Genomic DNA, 14720 nt, shown 5'->3' on the forward strand with positions numbered 1-14720 from the left:
AGCCAGCTGATGGCAGGTTGAAATCCCCCATGACTATAAGTCTGGGGGTCTCAACCGCCACACCGGCAAGTACCTCCAACAGCTCGGGCAGGGCTGTGTTCACGCAGCAAGGAGCCAGGTACGCATTCAACAAGCCCAACTGATTCCTATGGCCCCACCTCACATAGAGGGATTCACAGCTGGCAATCTGAGGAACAGTGGCCTCCCTCGGCTCTAGATCTTCCTTAATGACAACCGCCACCCCCCCCACCCCTACCTTGGGCCCTCGATTGATGAAATGCTCGGAAACCCGGAGGGCACAGCTCAACAAGGGGAACCCCCCTCTCTGGGCCCAACCAGGTCTCCGTAATGCCCATAAGGTCCGCGGACTCCCCCTGAATAAGATCGCAAATCAGGGGAGCTTTATTGACCACGGACCGGGCATTACATACTAACCTCCAGTTCTTCCAATGCCTGGTTTTGCTACATCATTACCAGCTGTTGGTCAGTTGGACATCAGTTGCTCCAAGCCTCCATCATTCAGCAACATGTTTCTTGTTGGGCTGGTTGCCTGGATGCATCCTAGGCAGTCATGGGATTTCTTGTCTGCTGGGCTGGGGTTGCTGGGTAGGTAGCTAGTTTCCTTTCAGCATACAGCCAATCACACACCCCACCACTGTGCCACTGTTTTGCTGGCATTTTCCTCCTTCCCTTTACTTTTTGCTCTCATTTTCTCTAATCTTCCTTCTTTTTCTATTTTTGCTTCCTCTTCTCCTTCACCCTTCCTGCCCTTCTCTCTTACTTATTTTAATAACTTTTTCTCCCTGCAATGCAATGATGCCTCCACCATTATCGCCATCTTCAGGAATCTCTTTAGCATGAAATAAGACTGTTTATGATGGACTGATTAAAAATTAGAAAAAAAGAATGTCAGTAAATGTGCAATTTTCTGAATGGAAAGAAACTAAGAAGTAGAATGCTTGGAGGATCTGTGCTCACACTTAGCTTGATTTAGGATTAAAAGTGAACTGATCAGATTTGTTGATGCTATTCAGCAATTTAGGATGGTAAAATGAAAAGTGATTTTGAACTAAAATGAAAAGTGATTTTGAACAGCTCCAAAAGGATCTTACTACTACCATATTCTTATGTAAATGAATGACTAGCACTTTCTTTATCTACTTTCTTTATCTATTTTCAAAGAAATGTAGCTACTTGGCTGGTTATTTGTAAAAATATTTTGTTACAAGACTAAACTTGCTGACTTGAAGAATGTTGTTACTCTGTTTGAATTTGAAAAACTTTTGTAGATTATGATGATAAAAAGACAAGATGATAAAACTTGGAGGAGACTGTAGTTACCAGAATCAAAAAGCCATGAAGTCATGTGCATATTGTAATGTTACATTGCTTTGTCAATGTAACATTACAAATAAAAAGATTGCTTTTTTTGTCATTCTAAATATACCTCATTGGTACCAGAAATAACCTGATTTAGCTATTGGAGGCAAGCAACCAACTATAGGGATGATGATATGTCTGTCTGTCTGTCTGTCTGTCTGTCTGTCTGTCTGTCTGTCTGTCTGTCTGTCTATCTATCTATCTATCTATCTATCTATCTATCTATCTATCTATCTATCTATCTATTTATCTATCTATCTATCTATCTATCTATCATCCATCTCCCTCCCTCTCTATAATCTCAAAACTGATTCTGTAGTGGAACGTGGAAATGCTTTAGTAACATGTTTATGGAGATTCTTAATCACCCAAGTCATAGTTGTCCCAAAGGTGATTTTATTGCTTCTCAACCAAGAAGCAGTCAGAACTGAAGTTCTGAACTGTTCAGAACTGAATTGAAGAAGTTTTTGGATGAGAAGCAAAATGTTTTCAAAGAAAAAAAAACTAAGAAAGTTGAGTTGCCTTTTGGAAAAGCACTTGGGACTGGTTTAGCAATAGAAATCTAAATATAAATTTAGAGCAGGGATGTAAAACACAAGGCCCATGGGCCGGATCTGGCCCATGGGGTGTGTTCTGTCCCCCACTACCTCCCCTAAGAAAGCATGCCAGCTGAGGGCCATCTGCCAGCAATTTATTTACACTTGGCCAGGTTTTCTTTGGCAGCAAAAAGTTCTGGCAACGTTTCTTCATGTGCCTGCCAAGTCTCTATCAAGTAGCAGTGTACTGACGGACCATTGCCAGGGCAACCAGGAATCTGCAGGATGATCAAACAGTTACTCACGAAAAAATCCCAACCTTCAGTTCAAAAGCTGTCAGTAGCTCACACGAAGCAGTCCAAGAGTTAGTAGCTTGTAACTTTGTCTGACACAAGGGCCTACGGAGCAATTCCACCTGCTTTTATCCCCTGTGGGGTGTGGCTCCGTGACTCAGCACTCCCCGGGCCTGCCACACCTCTTCCTCTGATGTGCGCGCTTATCTCGGTGTCGCTGTCTTGGATCGAGCCAAGATTGATCCTCAGCAGCTGGCACTTGGGGCGTTGCCAGGGAGGAGGAGGAGGGGTTGGGGAAAGAGGCCTTGTCAGCTCCTCCTCCTGGCCTGCAGCTGGAACTTGGGGTGGTGCCAGCGAGGAGGGTCCAGCGAGGGTGCCAGCGAGGAGGACCAGTCTGGAATAGCAAAGGACTGGCATGCGGTGCCTTTGCTAGCAAAAATGGGGTGCAGGTGGGGTGCCCCCTGCAACTGCTTTTGGACTCCAGAGTGGTCCAGGAGGCCTTCCAGGCCCAACACGGGGCCTATGGGGTGGTCCAGGAGGCCATCCAGGCCCAAAACAGGGCCTTCAGAATGCTGCAGGAGGCTGTCCTTGACTCAGAAAGTTATAGAAGGGAGGAAAAGTAAAATATTTTACCTTTCAGGCTTGCAGGATTCTGCTACTATAACCTATGTCAATAATTTATAGTTCTAGTCTTCCTATGGAATCAGTTTCTTGATCTGGTCTCTCTCTCATAAGGTGATCAAGTAGATCAATAAGTATTAAAAATACTTATAGAAATATACGCCTCCCTATCTTTATAAGTTTATAAAACCATGTCTGTGGAGGTGTGGTCCTGTGTCACGGCCACCATGGCCAGACCCCCCCGGCCCTCCAAGGTCAAACCCAATCCCACAATGAAACTGAGCTTGACACCCATGATTTACGGCATTATAGATCAAATTAAGCTCTTAATGTTCATTTATAATAAATTGTTTACTTTTAACATAGCAGTTATAAATGGGTCATTCCATGTCAAGTGATCTGACGCTCCCAGCTCAACCATCACAGATTTTGATGAAATTTGGGGTGAACATGCACACACCTCCCCAATGAACATTGGTAAAGTGTTACATTTGCCAATGCAATATTTGCAGAGATATAGCCATTTGTTTGACCCCATATTCAGCCTTCTACAGTACGACTCTGAGGTTTCAGCAACTTTGAGAACATCTCCAGCAATATTTTGTTGAGGAAAACAAAACTTGGCCATCTTGTACAACTTGTTGTGCTCTATTAAACAAAATAATAAAAACATTCTCATGAGCGACTTCCATCTAAATAATTTGGAGCAAAGTTGATTAAAAATGACTGTGGTGCGAAAAAAGGGTAAAGTTTGGCTTCTTTATCTCTGGAAGAAAAGTATGAGAAACATGAAACTTTGTGCATAATAACTTAGCAACACAAGGTTGTCGAATATAAAATTTCATTCTCCTACTGCTTTCCAATAGTTCACAAATTGAGTGTAAAGGTGACAGTTTTTGTAAAAACACCAAAAATAGGGTATTTTCAGCCAGCTTTTAAAAAAAAAAACCTTTTGGAAACTCTGTTAAATCATTCTCATTAGAAAAAGCATGTTTCAACCCCTTCTAAGAAAGTAGGGTTGGTGTTTCATTGCTGATATATAACATAACATAACATAACATCAGAGTTGGAAGGGACCTTGGAGGCCTTCTAGTCCAACCCCCTGCCCAGGCAGGAAACCCTACACCATCTCAGTCAGATGGTTATCCAACATTTTCTTAAAAATTTCCAGTGTTGGAGCATTCACAACTTCTGAAGGCAAGTCGTTCCACTTATTAATTGTTCTAACTGTCAGGAAATTTCTCCTTAGTTCTAAGTTGCTTCTTTCTTTGATCAGTTTCCACCCATTGCTTCTTGTTCTACCCTCAGGTGCTTTGGAGAACAGCCCGACTCCCTCTTCTTTGTGGCAGCCCCTGAGATATTGGAACACAGCTATCATGTCTCCCCTAGTCCTTCTTTTTGTTAAACTAGACATACCCAGTTCCTGCAACCGTTCTTCATATGTTTTATCCTCCAGTCCCCTAATCATCTTTGTTGCTCTTCTCTGCACTCTTTCTAGAGTCTCAACATCTTTTTTACATCGTGGCGACCAAAACTGGATGCAATATTCCAAGTGTGGCCTTACCAAGGCATTATAAAGTGGTACTAACACTTCACGTGATCTTGATTCTATCCCTCTGTTTATGCAGCCCAGAACTGTGTTGGCTTTTTTAACAGCTGCTGCACACTGCTGGCTCATATCTAAATGGTTATCCACTAGGACTCCAAGATCCCTCTCACAGATACTACTATTGAGCAAGGTACCACATATACGGTCCTGGTGCATTTTGTTTTTTTGGCCTAAATGTAGAACCTTACTTTTTTCACTGTTGAATTTCATTTTGTTAGATAGCGCCCAATGTTCAAGTCTGTCAAGATCTTTCTGTAACTTGAGCCTATCTTCTGTTGGCTATTCCTGCTAGCTTGGTGTCATCTGCAAATTTGATGAGTTCCCCATCTATCCCCTCGTCCAAGTCATTGATGAAGATGTTGAAGAGTACTGGGCCTAAAACAGAGCCTTGGGGTACTCCACTGCATACTTCCCTCCATGTGGATGTAGTTCCGTTGAGGACTACACGTTGAGTGCGGTTGGTCAGCCAGTTACGAATCCATCTGGTGGTGGTGCTGTCTAACCCACATTTTTCTACTTTATCTAGTAGTAGGTTATGGTCTACTTTATCAAATGCTTTACTGAAGTCCAAGTAAATTATATCAACAGCATTCCTCTGGTCTACTAATTTTGTCATTTTGTCAAAGAATGCGATAAGATTAGTCTGGCATGATCTGTTTTTGACAAACCCATGTTGGCTTTTGGTTATTACTTTGTTTGCTTCTAGGTGTTCGGTGATTCGTTGCTTGATTATCTTTTCCAGAATCTTCCCCGGTATTGAGGTCAGACTGATAGGTCTGTAGTTTCCTGGATCTGTTTTTTCCCCTTTTTTGAAGATGGGAACTACATCAGCTCTTTTCCAGTCCTCTGGCAGCTCCCCTGTGCTCCAGGATCTTTGAAAGATATAGTTCAGTGGTTCTGAGATCACGTCTGCCAGTTCCTTCAGAACCTTGGGGTGTAATCCATCTGGTCCTGGTGATTTGAACTCGTCTAGGGTAGACAGGTGTTCACTTCCCATTTTCTTCCCTATTTTAACTTGTGTTTCTAATCTGTTTTTTGTAGTGCTGTTTTTGATAGGTTGGATTGTTTTTTGGTGACATATAAAGCCCTAAAAATAGGGACAAAGTTGAGGATGTTGCCATGGCAGCGTCACATGCATTCTATTATTGTTTCGTCTTGTTTGTTTTATATAGACATCATTACTATATTATATTGCATTGGTCCATGGTGACATTGTCACTACCATTTCAGGCACTTGACTCAGAAACCCCATCATCATAGGGCGCACGCCTGATAGCCATGCAATACCAGCCATAGGTGGGTTTCTTGATTCAGGATCCCAAGCCTGTAGTTTGGTTTCTTCCTCAAGGTTCCAAAGCCTTGTGTGGGTATCTGTCCGGTTCCCAAGCCAGCAATTGGGTAGCTTATCTTCGGTTCCCAAGCCTAAAGTGGGTATCTTATATGGTTCCCAAGCCGAAGTCTGTACTGTTTGTATGAATTGCCAAATTCCAATGATCACTTATTTATTATTGAATTTACGTGCCATGTTCTTTAGAGTTGCTTCTGGGAATTGATACTGTTACCTGATGATGTAACTGAAGGCACTGGAAGCATGCAAATAAGATGTGGTTCTGTAACCCAACAAACATCTTGTCTTTCAGGCCAATAAAATGAATGAGCATGGCCTCACAGATGTATAAATGTTACCAACACATCATTTTGTTCGATCAAAATTTCCACGACGTTGCCTAACTACCATTTTTTTGGCATAAATGCAGGCAACACAACAACCAGGAAATATGTTGGCCAATTTTAAATTCAGATTGACGGTATTGGACATTTTGGCCACAAAGTTAATTGTGTCATTTGAAACTTTGCTGACAGAAATCGAATTTGAATCAACTGGCACAAACTGGCAATGATCTCTTGTGCCAGCTATTGTCCTGCTAACTTTCCATCTTTCTTCTTGCAACATCCTGCTGTCTTCAATTTCTTCCTTTGGAACATATATATATTTAAATCCATGAATGTTTCTGTTACAAAAGTTGAACAGATCTGTCAGCATCAGTACTTGGTTGGTTGATGGTCACCGGAGGTTGGCTTGAGCAGCCAAATGTTTAGTTGTGCTGCCAACTCCATCGCATGGTGATTTGGTGAAACAAAATCACATGGTGAAATATTCCCCGCTACCTGGAACTGGCCAAAAATGCAATGCATGGAGGCAAAAGATGGGGTGTGTGGAGGCTGAAAACACGACGTGCAGAGATGGCAATCGGCAGCGATGTGCTGTGGCAATCCCCGCAGCCTGGAATGGGTCTAAAATGGGGTATGCAGAGGCCAAAAATGCAATGTGTGAAGACTGAAAATGGCCGGCGGGTGGGGGCCAGTGAGTGGGCGGGGGGCTTCAGGAACATTCGGTGTATAAGACGCACCACAATTTTCACCCACTTTTAGGGGAGGGAAGTGCGTCTTATAATCTGAAATGTATGGTAATTATTATAACATTCATAAACTGGAACTAATTCAATTATTCATGGCACTTCCTTTCTATTGGCCACCAGTGGAATGAATACCTCTTGCATAATTTAAATAGTGAATGGGCAGTGCCTAAATTGATAAATAAATAAAAAATACTAATTCCTGTTCCTTTGTAAAATTTTTGTATCCTAAAGTGACTTTATCAGCATCAACAACATTTCAGAATATCTGCATTGTTCATACTGTCACTTATTTAACTTTGGCCTTCATATATTTTCATATATTTCGCTTTATATTATTAATACTGCAAAATGGTTGAAACTTTTAAAATATCATGCTACCTTCTCATGAAGATTCCCTATCATTGCCATTCTGAGAATGGAAAAAAGATACAGATAAAATATGCAATTTTAAGCATGCTATAAAATAAGATTTTTAAAGTGTAACTTACGTTGAAAATGCATTATTTTGATTTTCACAGCGTATTCCTTTGCAGCGATCAGGTTCATTTGTTTCGTAATAAAAATATAGCTGGTTAAGTCCATTTGCAAAAGCTAGCAGTACAAGACAGTAGATGAACAGAAATTTTAAAATATCCAGTAGCATTCTTCCAAGAGAGATCTGCAGTGGTCCCAAGTGAGAATTTGCAGTGAATAATGATATTAAACGCAAAGAACTAAAAATATTTGCAATAGCAAACAGGGCCTCTGCAACCAGTGTTGGATGCCACATATCCCAGCTCTGTCTTGCAAGCAGCCCACTGTACTGTAAACAAAATAATGAGAGAATATTAACAAGTCTTTCTCTATTGTAGCAGACTTTTAAATGACACTTTTATTTTTTTATGAATTCAAGAGTATGCCCAAAATAAAGCCCATTCATTCATTCATTCATTCATTCATTCATTCATTCATTCATTCATTCAAAAGACAGTGTTGCATCTTTCTGCCAAATCTGGGCAGGTGCCAATTCATGCTAACATACCATAAACTAATCTCCCAACACTTGGGAGAAAAAACAGGTTTCTAAGATTTTGTGGAAAGTTAAATGGGTGGATGCCTATGATTTTCTGGGGGCAAAATGTTCTACAAGGCAGGGGCTGCCCTGGAAATGGAATACTTCCTAGCTTACATTAAATGACAATATTTGGGGAAAGGAACCAAGTAATGTGACCACACCATCTGGCCTGATAGCACACATAGATATCCTTAGGGAAAGGCAGTCCTGCAGGTAACCCGTCCTGTAAAATCACTTTAAAGATGGTAACCAGCATTTTGAATTGCACATAGAAAGAAACTGGAAATCAGCACAACTCATACAACAGAGATGTTACATGGGCAAACCTAGGGGACTTACTTTGTATGATGCTGCATTCTGGACCAGTTGAAGTTTTTGGGTGGCCTTCAAGGGCATTCCCATGTAGAATCCATTGCAGTAATCCAGACAGGAGGTGACCAAGATATGGGTGACCATGAGCAAGGCCTCCTGATACAGAAAAGGCAGGGGTGGGCTGCTGGGGGTTCGCAGGGGTTTGGGAGAACCTCTAGCTAAGATTCTGTGTAGTTCAGAGAACCCCCAAATTCCATTCCTGGCTGCCATCTAGTCCTCAAGCAGGAGCCATGAATCCAGGAGGATCCCCTAATTGCACATCGGTTCAGTTTGGAAGTAGCACCCCATCCAAAGTCAAAGATAAATGGGGGTAGGGACATAGCCACTCTGTCTTGCCAGGGTTGAGTTGGTCAGGTCCTCTCTATCCAGACCCTTATAGCCTCAGGCACTTGTCCAGCACCTCCACAGCATAACTTTTTGGATAGGGGTGAAGATGTATAATTGGGTATCATCAGCATACAATGATACCAAACTCCATACCAATGGAAGACCTCCCCTAGCAGTTTCTTGTAGACATTGAAAAAAAAATGACAAGAGGTTCAGGTCCTCACATTGCAGGGATGTAGGGCTTGACCTCTCCTCTCCTACCAACACCAGCTGGATCCAGCCATGGAGGAAGGAGGAGAACCACTTTAACACAGTTTTTCACACTCCAAAGCTCTGAAGCCAGTCCAGGATACAATAATTAATGATACTGAAAGCTGATGAGGGGGGCAGAATGGTTGCATAACTATCCCAGGCCCTCTAAAGCAGTAGTGGTTTCAATTCCTGGTACAACTGGTTCACTACCGATAGTGCGTGGGAGAATGTGCGCGCTTTGCGTGCACATAGTGCTTCTGTGCATGCACAAAGCATTGTTGATGACATCTGGGCAGGTGGGTGGAGCCTCCCACCGCTGCTACCAGTTTGCCTAAACCGGGGCGAACCGGTAGCAACCCACCACTGTTCTAAAGTTCATCAACAAATGTGACCAGTCCCATTTCAGTGTTATGCCCTGGCCTTAACCCAGACTGCAAAGGGTACAGATAATCCACCTTATCCAGAGTCTTTTGTAGGTCTACTCCAACCATCCTCTCAACAACTTCCCCTAAAAAGATGAAAACTGTCCAATATTGTGGGGTTGAAGGATGATCTCTTGAGAAGGAGGTATACCACTGCCTCCTTCAAGGCAGACAGTACCATCCATTCATGCAGAGAGACATTAATCACCACTTGGACCCAAGCATATGCCACCTCCTGGGGCATGGATCCAGAACACAGGTGCTCTCAACTCACAGCTCCAAGGACCCTCTCCACTTCCTCAAGAGTAACTGGCTTAAACTCCTCCCAGATAACAAGGATCAGAGATGTCTCCATTATGTCCAAGGAGTCTGCCCATTCAGAGTCCAACTCTGATTGAAGTTGAGCAGCTTTATCTAAAAGATGTCGAGAATATTCTTGCAAGGATTCCCCCAGTTCCTCCTTACCCAGGAGAGATCTGGTTATGTGAAAGAGGGCTGCTGGTTGGATATGAGCAAGAGAAGTACCATATTTTTCGGAGTATAAGACACACTTTTTCCCCTAAAAAAGAGGGTGAAAATCTGGGTGTGTCTTATACTCCAAATGTAGCCCTGCCCAGCTTCTCAAACGGAGGTTTCAGAGGCTGAAAAAAGCATCAGAAACAGAGCTTCAGAAAAAAAGTCCCAAATGGAGTTTAGAAAAAAAGCTCCAAACGGAGCTTCAGGAAAAAAGCCCCAAACGGAGCTTCAGAAAAAAAGCCCCAAACAGAGCTTCAGAGGCTTTTTTTCAGAAGCAGAAAGAAGTTTTTTCTGAAATGGAGTTTCAGAGGCAGAAAAAAAAGCAAAAAAGGAGCAAGGCATAGAGCTCACAACCAAGGAACCTGCTGCTAAAATTCATCTCTGGAAACAGCTGATTGGGGGTATTCTGAGAGGCCAATCCACCTGCCAATCAGCTTTTTTCTTATTTTCCTTCCCAAAAACTACCCACTCCAGTGCGTCTTATACTCCGAAAAATATGGTAATAACACTGCCACAAGGTAGAGCCTAATACAGGCTCTTATCTGTGTTTGGTTGGCCTCACTCCAGCAGCACTCTAGGTGTGTTTTATGTTGCTTCACCTCTCTGAGCCACTTGGTGTGTCATGGGGCTCTGTGAGATCCATTGATACAGAGAATCCCCATAGGTGCAATTTGGTCCATTGCTCCCATCACCTGTTCATTCCAAGCTGTGATGAAAGTGTCTGCTGAATCATGCCGAACCATGCAACAGAGTTTCAGGAAAAACCCTGAGCAGAGTTTCAGGAAAAATCCTATTGGGGTGTATCAGGTGCCTTGGAATGGGCAATGGAGGGTGATGCCTGTGGAGAATTCTAGCATCATGAGGAGTAGTTCATAGATGGCAGGGGAGTGAGGTCAATGTCCCCCAAATTCAGATTATGACAACACATAACCCCAATGCCATTTTTTACAAAGTGACAGCTATCTAGAGCTTCTTTCACCTATTTTACTGTTCTGTGACAGAACAGTAAATTCAGATTCTCTATGCAGAGAATAGGGATACCCTTCTCATAAAGGACTGCACATCACTGAAAAAATGTGACCTATGAACCAAATAAGTAAAAGTGTTAAAACAACTTAATCAAAAATCTATCTGTTAGATAGTTTTCATTTAGAAACAGCCCCATATCAACCTCTCTCACACTGCCAAGGAATGGGCAACTAGTAGCAAACAGTTGCTGTGAAACAGCATAAGACATAGTTTTATTCCTAAAGTAGGCTAGTCAAAGAGCAATTTCAGATACACTTGGGAGGAATAGTCACAAAAGTCACAAAAGAGTCACAAAAAAATTGGTAGAGAATAGATTTCACAGGAAATTATTTTCATTTTTTGTCACAGGGACTAAGAGGATTGATCACGGAAATGGATCACCACATATGTTTGGTTCCATTTCTGTCATTTTGATGCCTGAAATATGGAATGTTTAATATAAACCATGGAAAAAGAAGGCTATGTCACATCTTACAAGTAATAATAATATAAAATTGATCACTGGGAGAAATTAATGATATATACACATGGTACATGGAATAATTAAATGGGTTTTCTAACTTGTATGCCAATATAGAAGAGATGCAGAGTTCGTTGATTTCTAGGAAGCTGAAAGTGGCAATTTCCTACATTTCTTGTCCTAGACGTTGGATGTCTAAATAAACCTAAGTATAAACTTAAAAGAATTTGTAACCATAGACTGAGATGGTGAACACTTGCTGGTAGTTCTTGTTTAGCAACTGCCACATTTGGAGACAGTTCACAGTTACAACAGTGCTGAAAAAGTAACTTTATGATCAGTCCTCACATTTACAACCTTCACAGGTTTGTAAATCAAAGAGAAGCTGAAATAAGATCACAAGAACAGTTGTGGTTTCAACTTAGTGACTGTTTTGCTTAATGATCTGTGATAGTTAAACATGGACTACCTGTATTTACACTGATTAAAAAGAATAGATACAGAACAAAATACATTCAAAGAAAATGTCGAACATCTAGTATTTGTTAGGGTTTGTTACCTTTGAAAATGCAACTATTTTCAGTGATATTGTTGCCAGGTATAGAGAATTCATAACAAAATCCATCAGATTCCACCAGTCATGAATGTAATCTTGCAGGCCACCATCCCACATTTGTTTAATTTCACCCCAAATAAATCCTATAAATATAAAAAGACAAAGATTAATTACATAACTAATTATTTAAATAATCATTTTATAGTTTGTAGTTTAAGTCTAATTATTTCAGTTTCCATAATGAATAGAATCAGGGCTGCAGAAATATGGATAGCTAATAAATGGCAACAAAGAGCTACAAAAAATTCTAACTGTAATTTCCATCTAGATGTTCGCAAACCAGATCTGATAGTCTCAGCCATAGAAAGTTGTCTAGCATCAGTTGCTTCTGTTAAACTTGCAGTGCCATCTGTTTCATTCCCACTGGTTTAAAAGTGAGATCTCAGATTTATACCTGTCCTTAAAAACGTGTGTGTGTGTGTGTGTGTGTGTGTGTGTGTGTGTTGATCAATGAATCAATTCTCTGGTTATAGGATCTTTTTCTTTTCTTTCAAAGGTGTCAGGTGAATGACATTCAAAAGAAATTGCATGATGCCAAACAGGAAGTCCAGTTACCATTTTAGAACGGTGGGGAGGGAGAAAAGAGAGAGTAGGAGGTAGGAAAGAGGAGAAGAGGAAGGAAGAGGGGTAGAAGAGGGAGAAGGAAGGTGTAGGGTGGAGGGAGGAGAGGATGTAGATAAGAGAAGGAGAGGAAGGTCTGGAAAGTAGAAGGTAGAAGAGGGAAGAGTGTTAAAAAGGGGGGTGGTGACTGGGCAGGCCCGACTAATTGTATATAACTGTACATTGAATGAGATGTTTGACATGATTGTAAAAATAAAACTTTTTTAGGTAAAAAAAAATAAAATTGCATGATGAAAATTTTAGTCATCTACAATTAGCTTTAGAAAATAAATACTTTATAATTGAAAGCCATTAAAAGCACATGTTTAGTCTCCACAAACCATAACTGAATTGATATAGTTTTCTTGGAAATGATTATTTGTAATTAATAGATTTTATATAAGTTTGTGCTTTAAAAAAGGGTTAAAGTCAGTAGTAGTACCTACAGAAGTTTCTTTCTGCCCAAGAGACAGATCAAAAACAACATGAGAATGATCTTAAATACATTGGAATATGTATTCCAATGCATGGAATACACACACCTGGGAAAACAAATGGTGTCGATCTTCCTAGATGCACAGAAAGCATTTGATAACATAAGCTGACAACCAAAACTTATGGACTTGGTGAGAGATTTATGAGGCAATAAATCACAAGCAAATGGCAAAGGTGATGGTAAATGGAGATACAACAGAGAACTTCAATATAAAAAGAGCACATGGATGTCCACTATCTCCTTTACTAATATATTATATTGACATTGGAAGTGTTAAACAGAAATATTTGAGAAGTTCCAGAAATTAAAGGTATGGAAATAAAAAAGGAACAATATAAATTACAGGCAAAATGAACTTAAATTAATTAGGAAAATAGATAAATATGGCGAAGTTGCAGGACTGAAAATAAATAAAGAAAAAACCAAAATAATACTTTAAAATGTTACATACAGACAGAAAAAAACAGCTAATGAAGAGGATAGGCATTCAGATAGTCAAGAAAGCTAAATATTTAGGAATTCAACTAATGGCAAGATGTGTAACTATTAAAGAAGATAACTACTATAAACTGGTGCAAATAATCAAAATAGTTTGGAGAAGTGGAAAAATCTGCAACTGTCATTGATGGGAAGAATAGCTATTATAAAAATGAATATATTGCTGAGATTATTATATTTATTTCAAACAATACCAATAAAACTGAAAAAAAATACTTTGAAGAATTAAATAAAAAAATATTAAGATATATTCCAAGATGGCACCACTGAAGGCTGCCTTGGTGAAATGCTCTCTAATAGTTTCTTTATTTTTAATTATTTTCTGCGACTCATAAGGATTTCTTACTCACAAGACCATCTGCTAAAAAGTTTCTTTAAGGAGCAGCTTTCTGTGACCTCACCCACCCCGTCTTTACAATCGTGGAGGAGATTCTAACACAGGAAGAAGCAATTTCCCCAGAGCCATGGATTACCAAAAAAGCAAACAGAGGAAGCAAAGAAGCAGAGGATAAAGGGCGGGAATTTCAAATAGGTTAAGGAATAGGAGAAATAAAACTCCTCTGCCTTCAATTTTCCTAATCAACGTACGTTCACTTGCTAATAAAATGGATGAAATATTCCTTTTAAACAGATACAATTCTGATTTTTACAATTCAGCAACCCTATGCTTCTCTGAAACTTGGTTAAATGAATCAGTTGAAGATAGCAGCCTGATTATCCCAGGGTTTCAGATTCAATGATCAGACAGAATTGCAGAAACATCTGGTAAAAAGAAGGGAGGAGGCTTATGCTTATATATCAACAACAGCTAGTTTCAGGATATAACTATAATATATAAATTCTGTGAAGATATTATATTATCAACTGCAAACCATACTATTTGCCTCATGAATTTTCCTCATTTTTTCTAATTGCTGTTTATGTCTCACCACAAGCCTGTGTAAACAAGGCATTATGAACTCTAGCTGACCAGATTATGGAGGCTGAAGCCAAATACCCTGATTCACTGGCCATTATTTTGGGAGATCTAAACAAGGCAAACTTAAGGAAAGAGTTACCAAAATACTTTCAGCATGTCAATTGTCCCACTAGAGGCAGGAATACTTTAGACCTTTGCTACACAACACTAAAAGATGCTTATCTGTCTTTGCCATGAGCAGCTGTAGGACACTCTGATCATTGCATGATTCACCTCGTACTTGCTTACAGGCAAAGACTG

At 40.4% G+C, this 14720-nt stretch overlaps 1 protein-coding gene across 1 annotated transcript in view; it reads right to left on the reverse strand.

Moving 5' to 3' along the window:
* Window positions 1-14720, reverse strand: part of TRPC4 (transient receptor potential cation channel subfamily C member 4) — a 471854-nt gene that overhangs the window by 170321 nt on the left and 286813 nt on the right. Inside the window, exons 6-8 of the mRNA XM_058166773.1 lie at window positions 11851-11990; window positions 8253-8381; window positions 7348-7661 (exon numbers count right to left, since the gene is read on the reverse strand). Of these exons, the coding sequence (XP_058022756.1) occupies window positions 7348-7661; window positions 8253-8381; window positions 11851-11990 (583 nt within the window). The remainder of the gene's footprint in view (window positions 1-7347; window positions 7662-8252; window positions 8382-11850; window positions 11991-14720) is intronic.

The sequence above is a fragment of the Ahaetulla prasina genome, chromosome 2, assembly GCF_028640845.1.
Source record: "Ahaetulla prasina isolate Xishuangbanna chromosome 2, ASM2864084v1, whole genome shotgun sequence".
Lineage (NCBI taxonomy): Eukaryota > Metazoa > Chordata > Lepidosauria > Squamata > Colubridae > Ahaetulla > Ahaetulla prasina.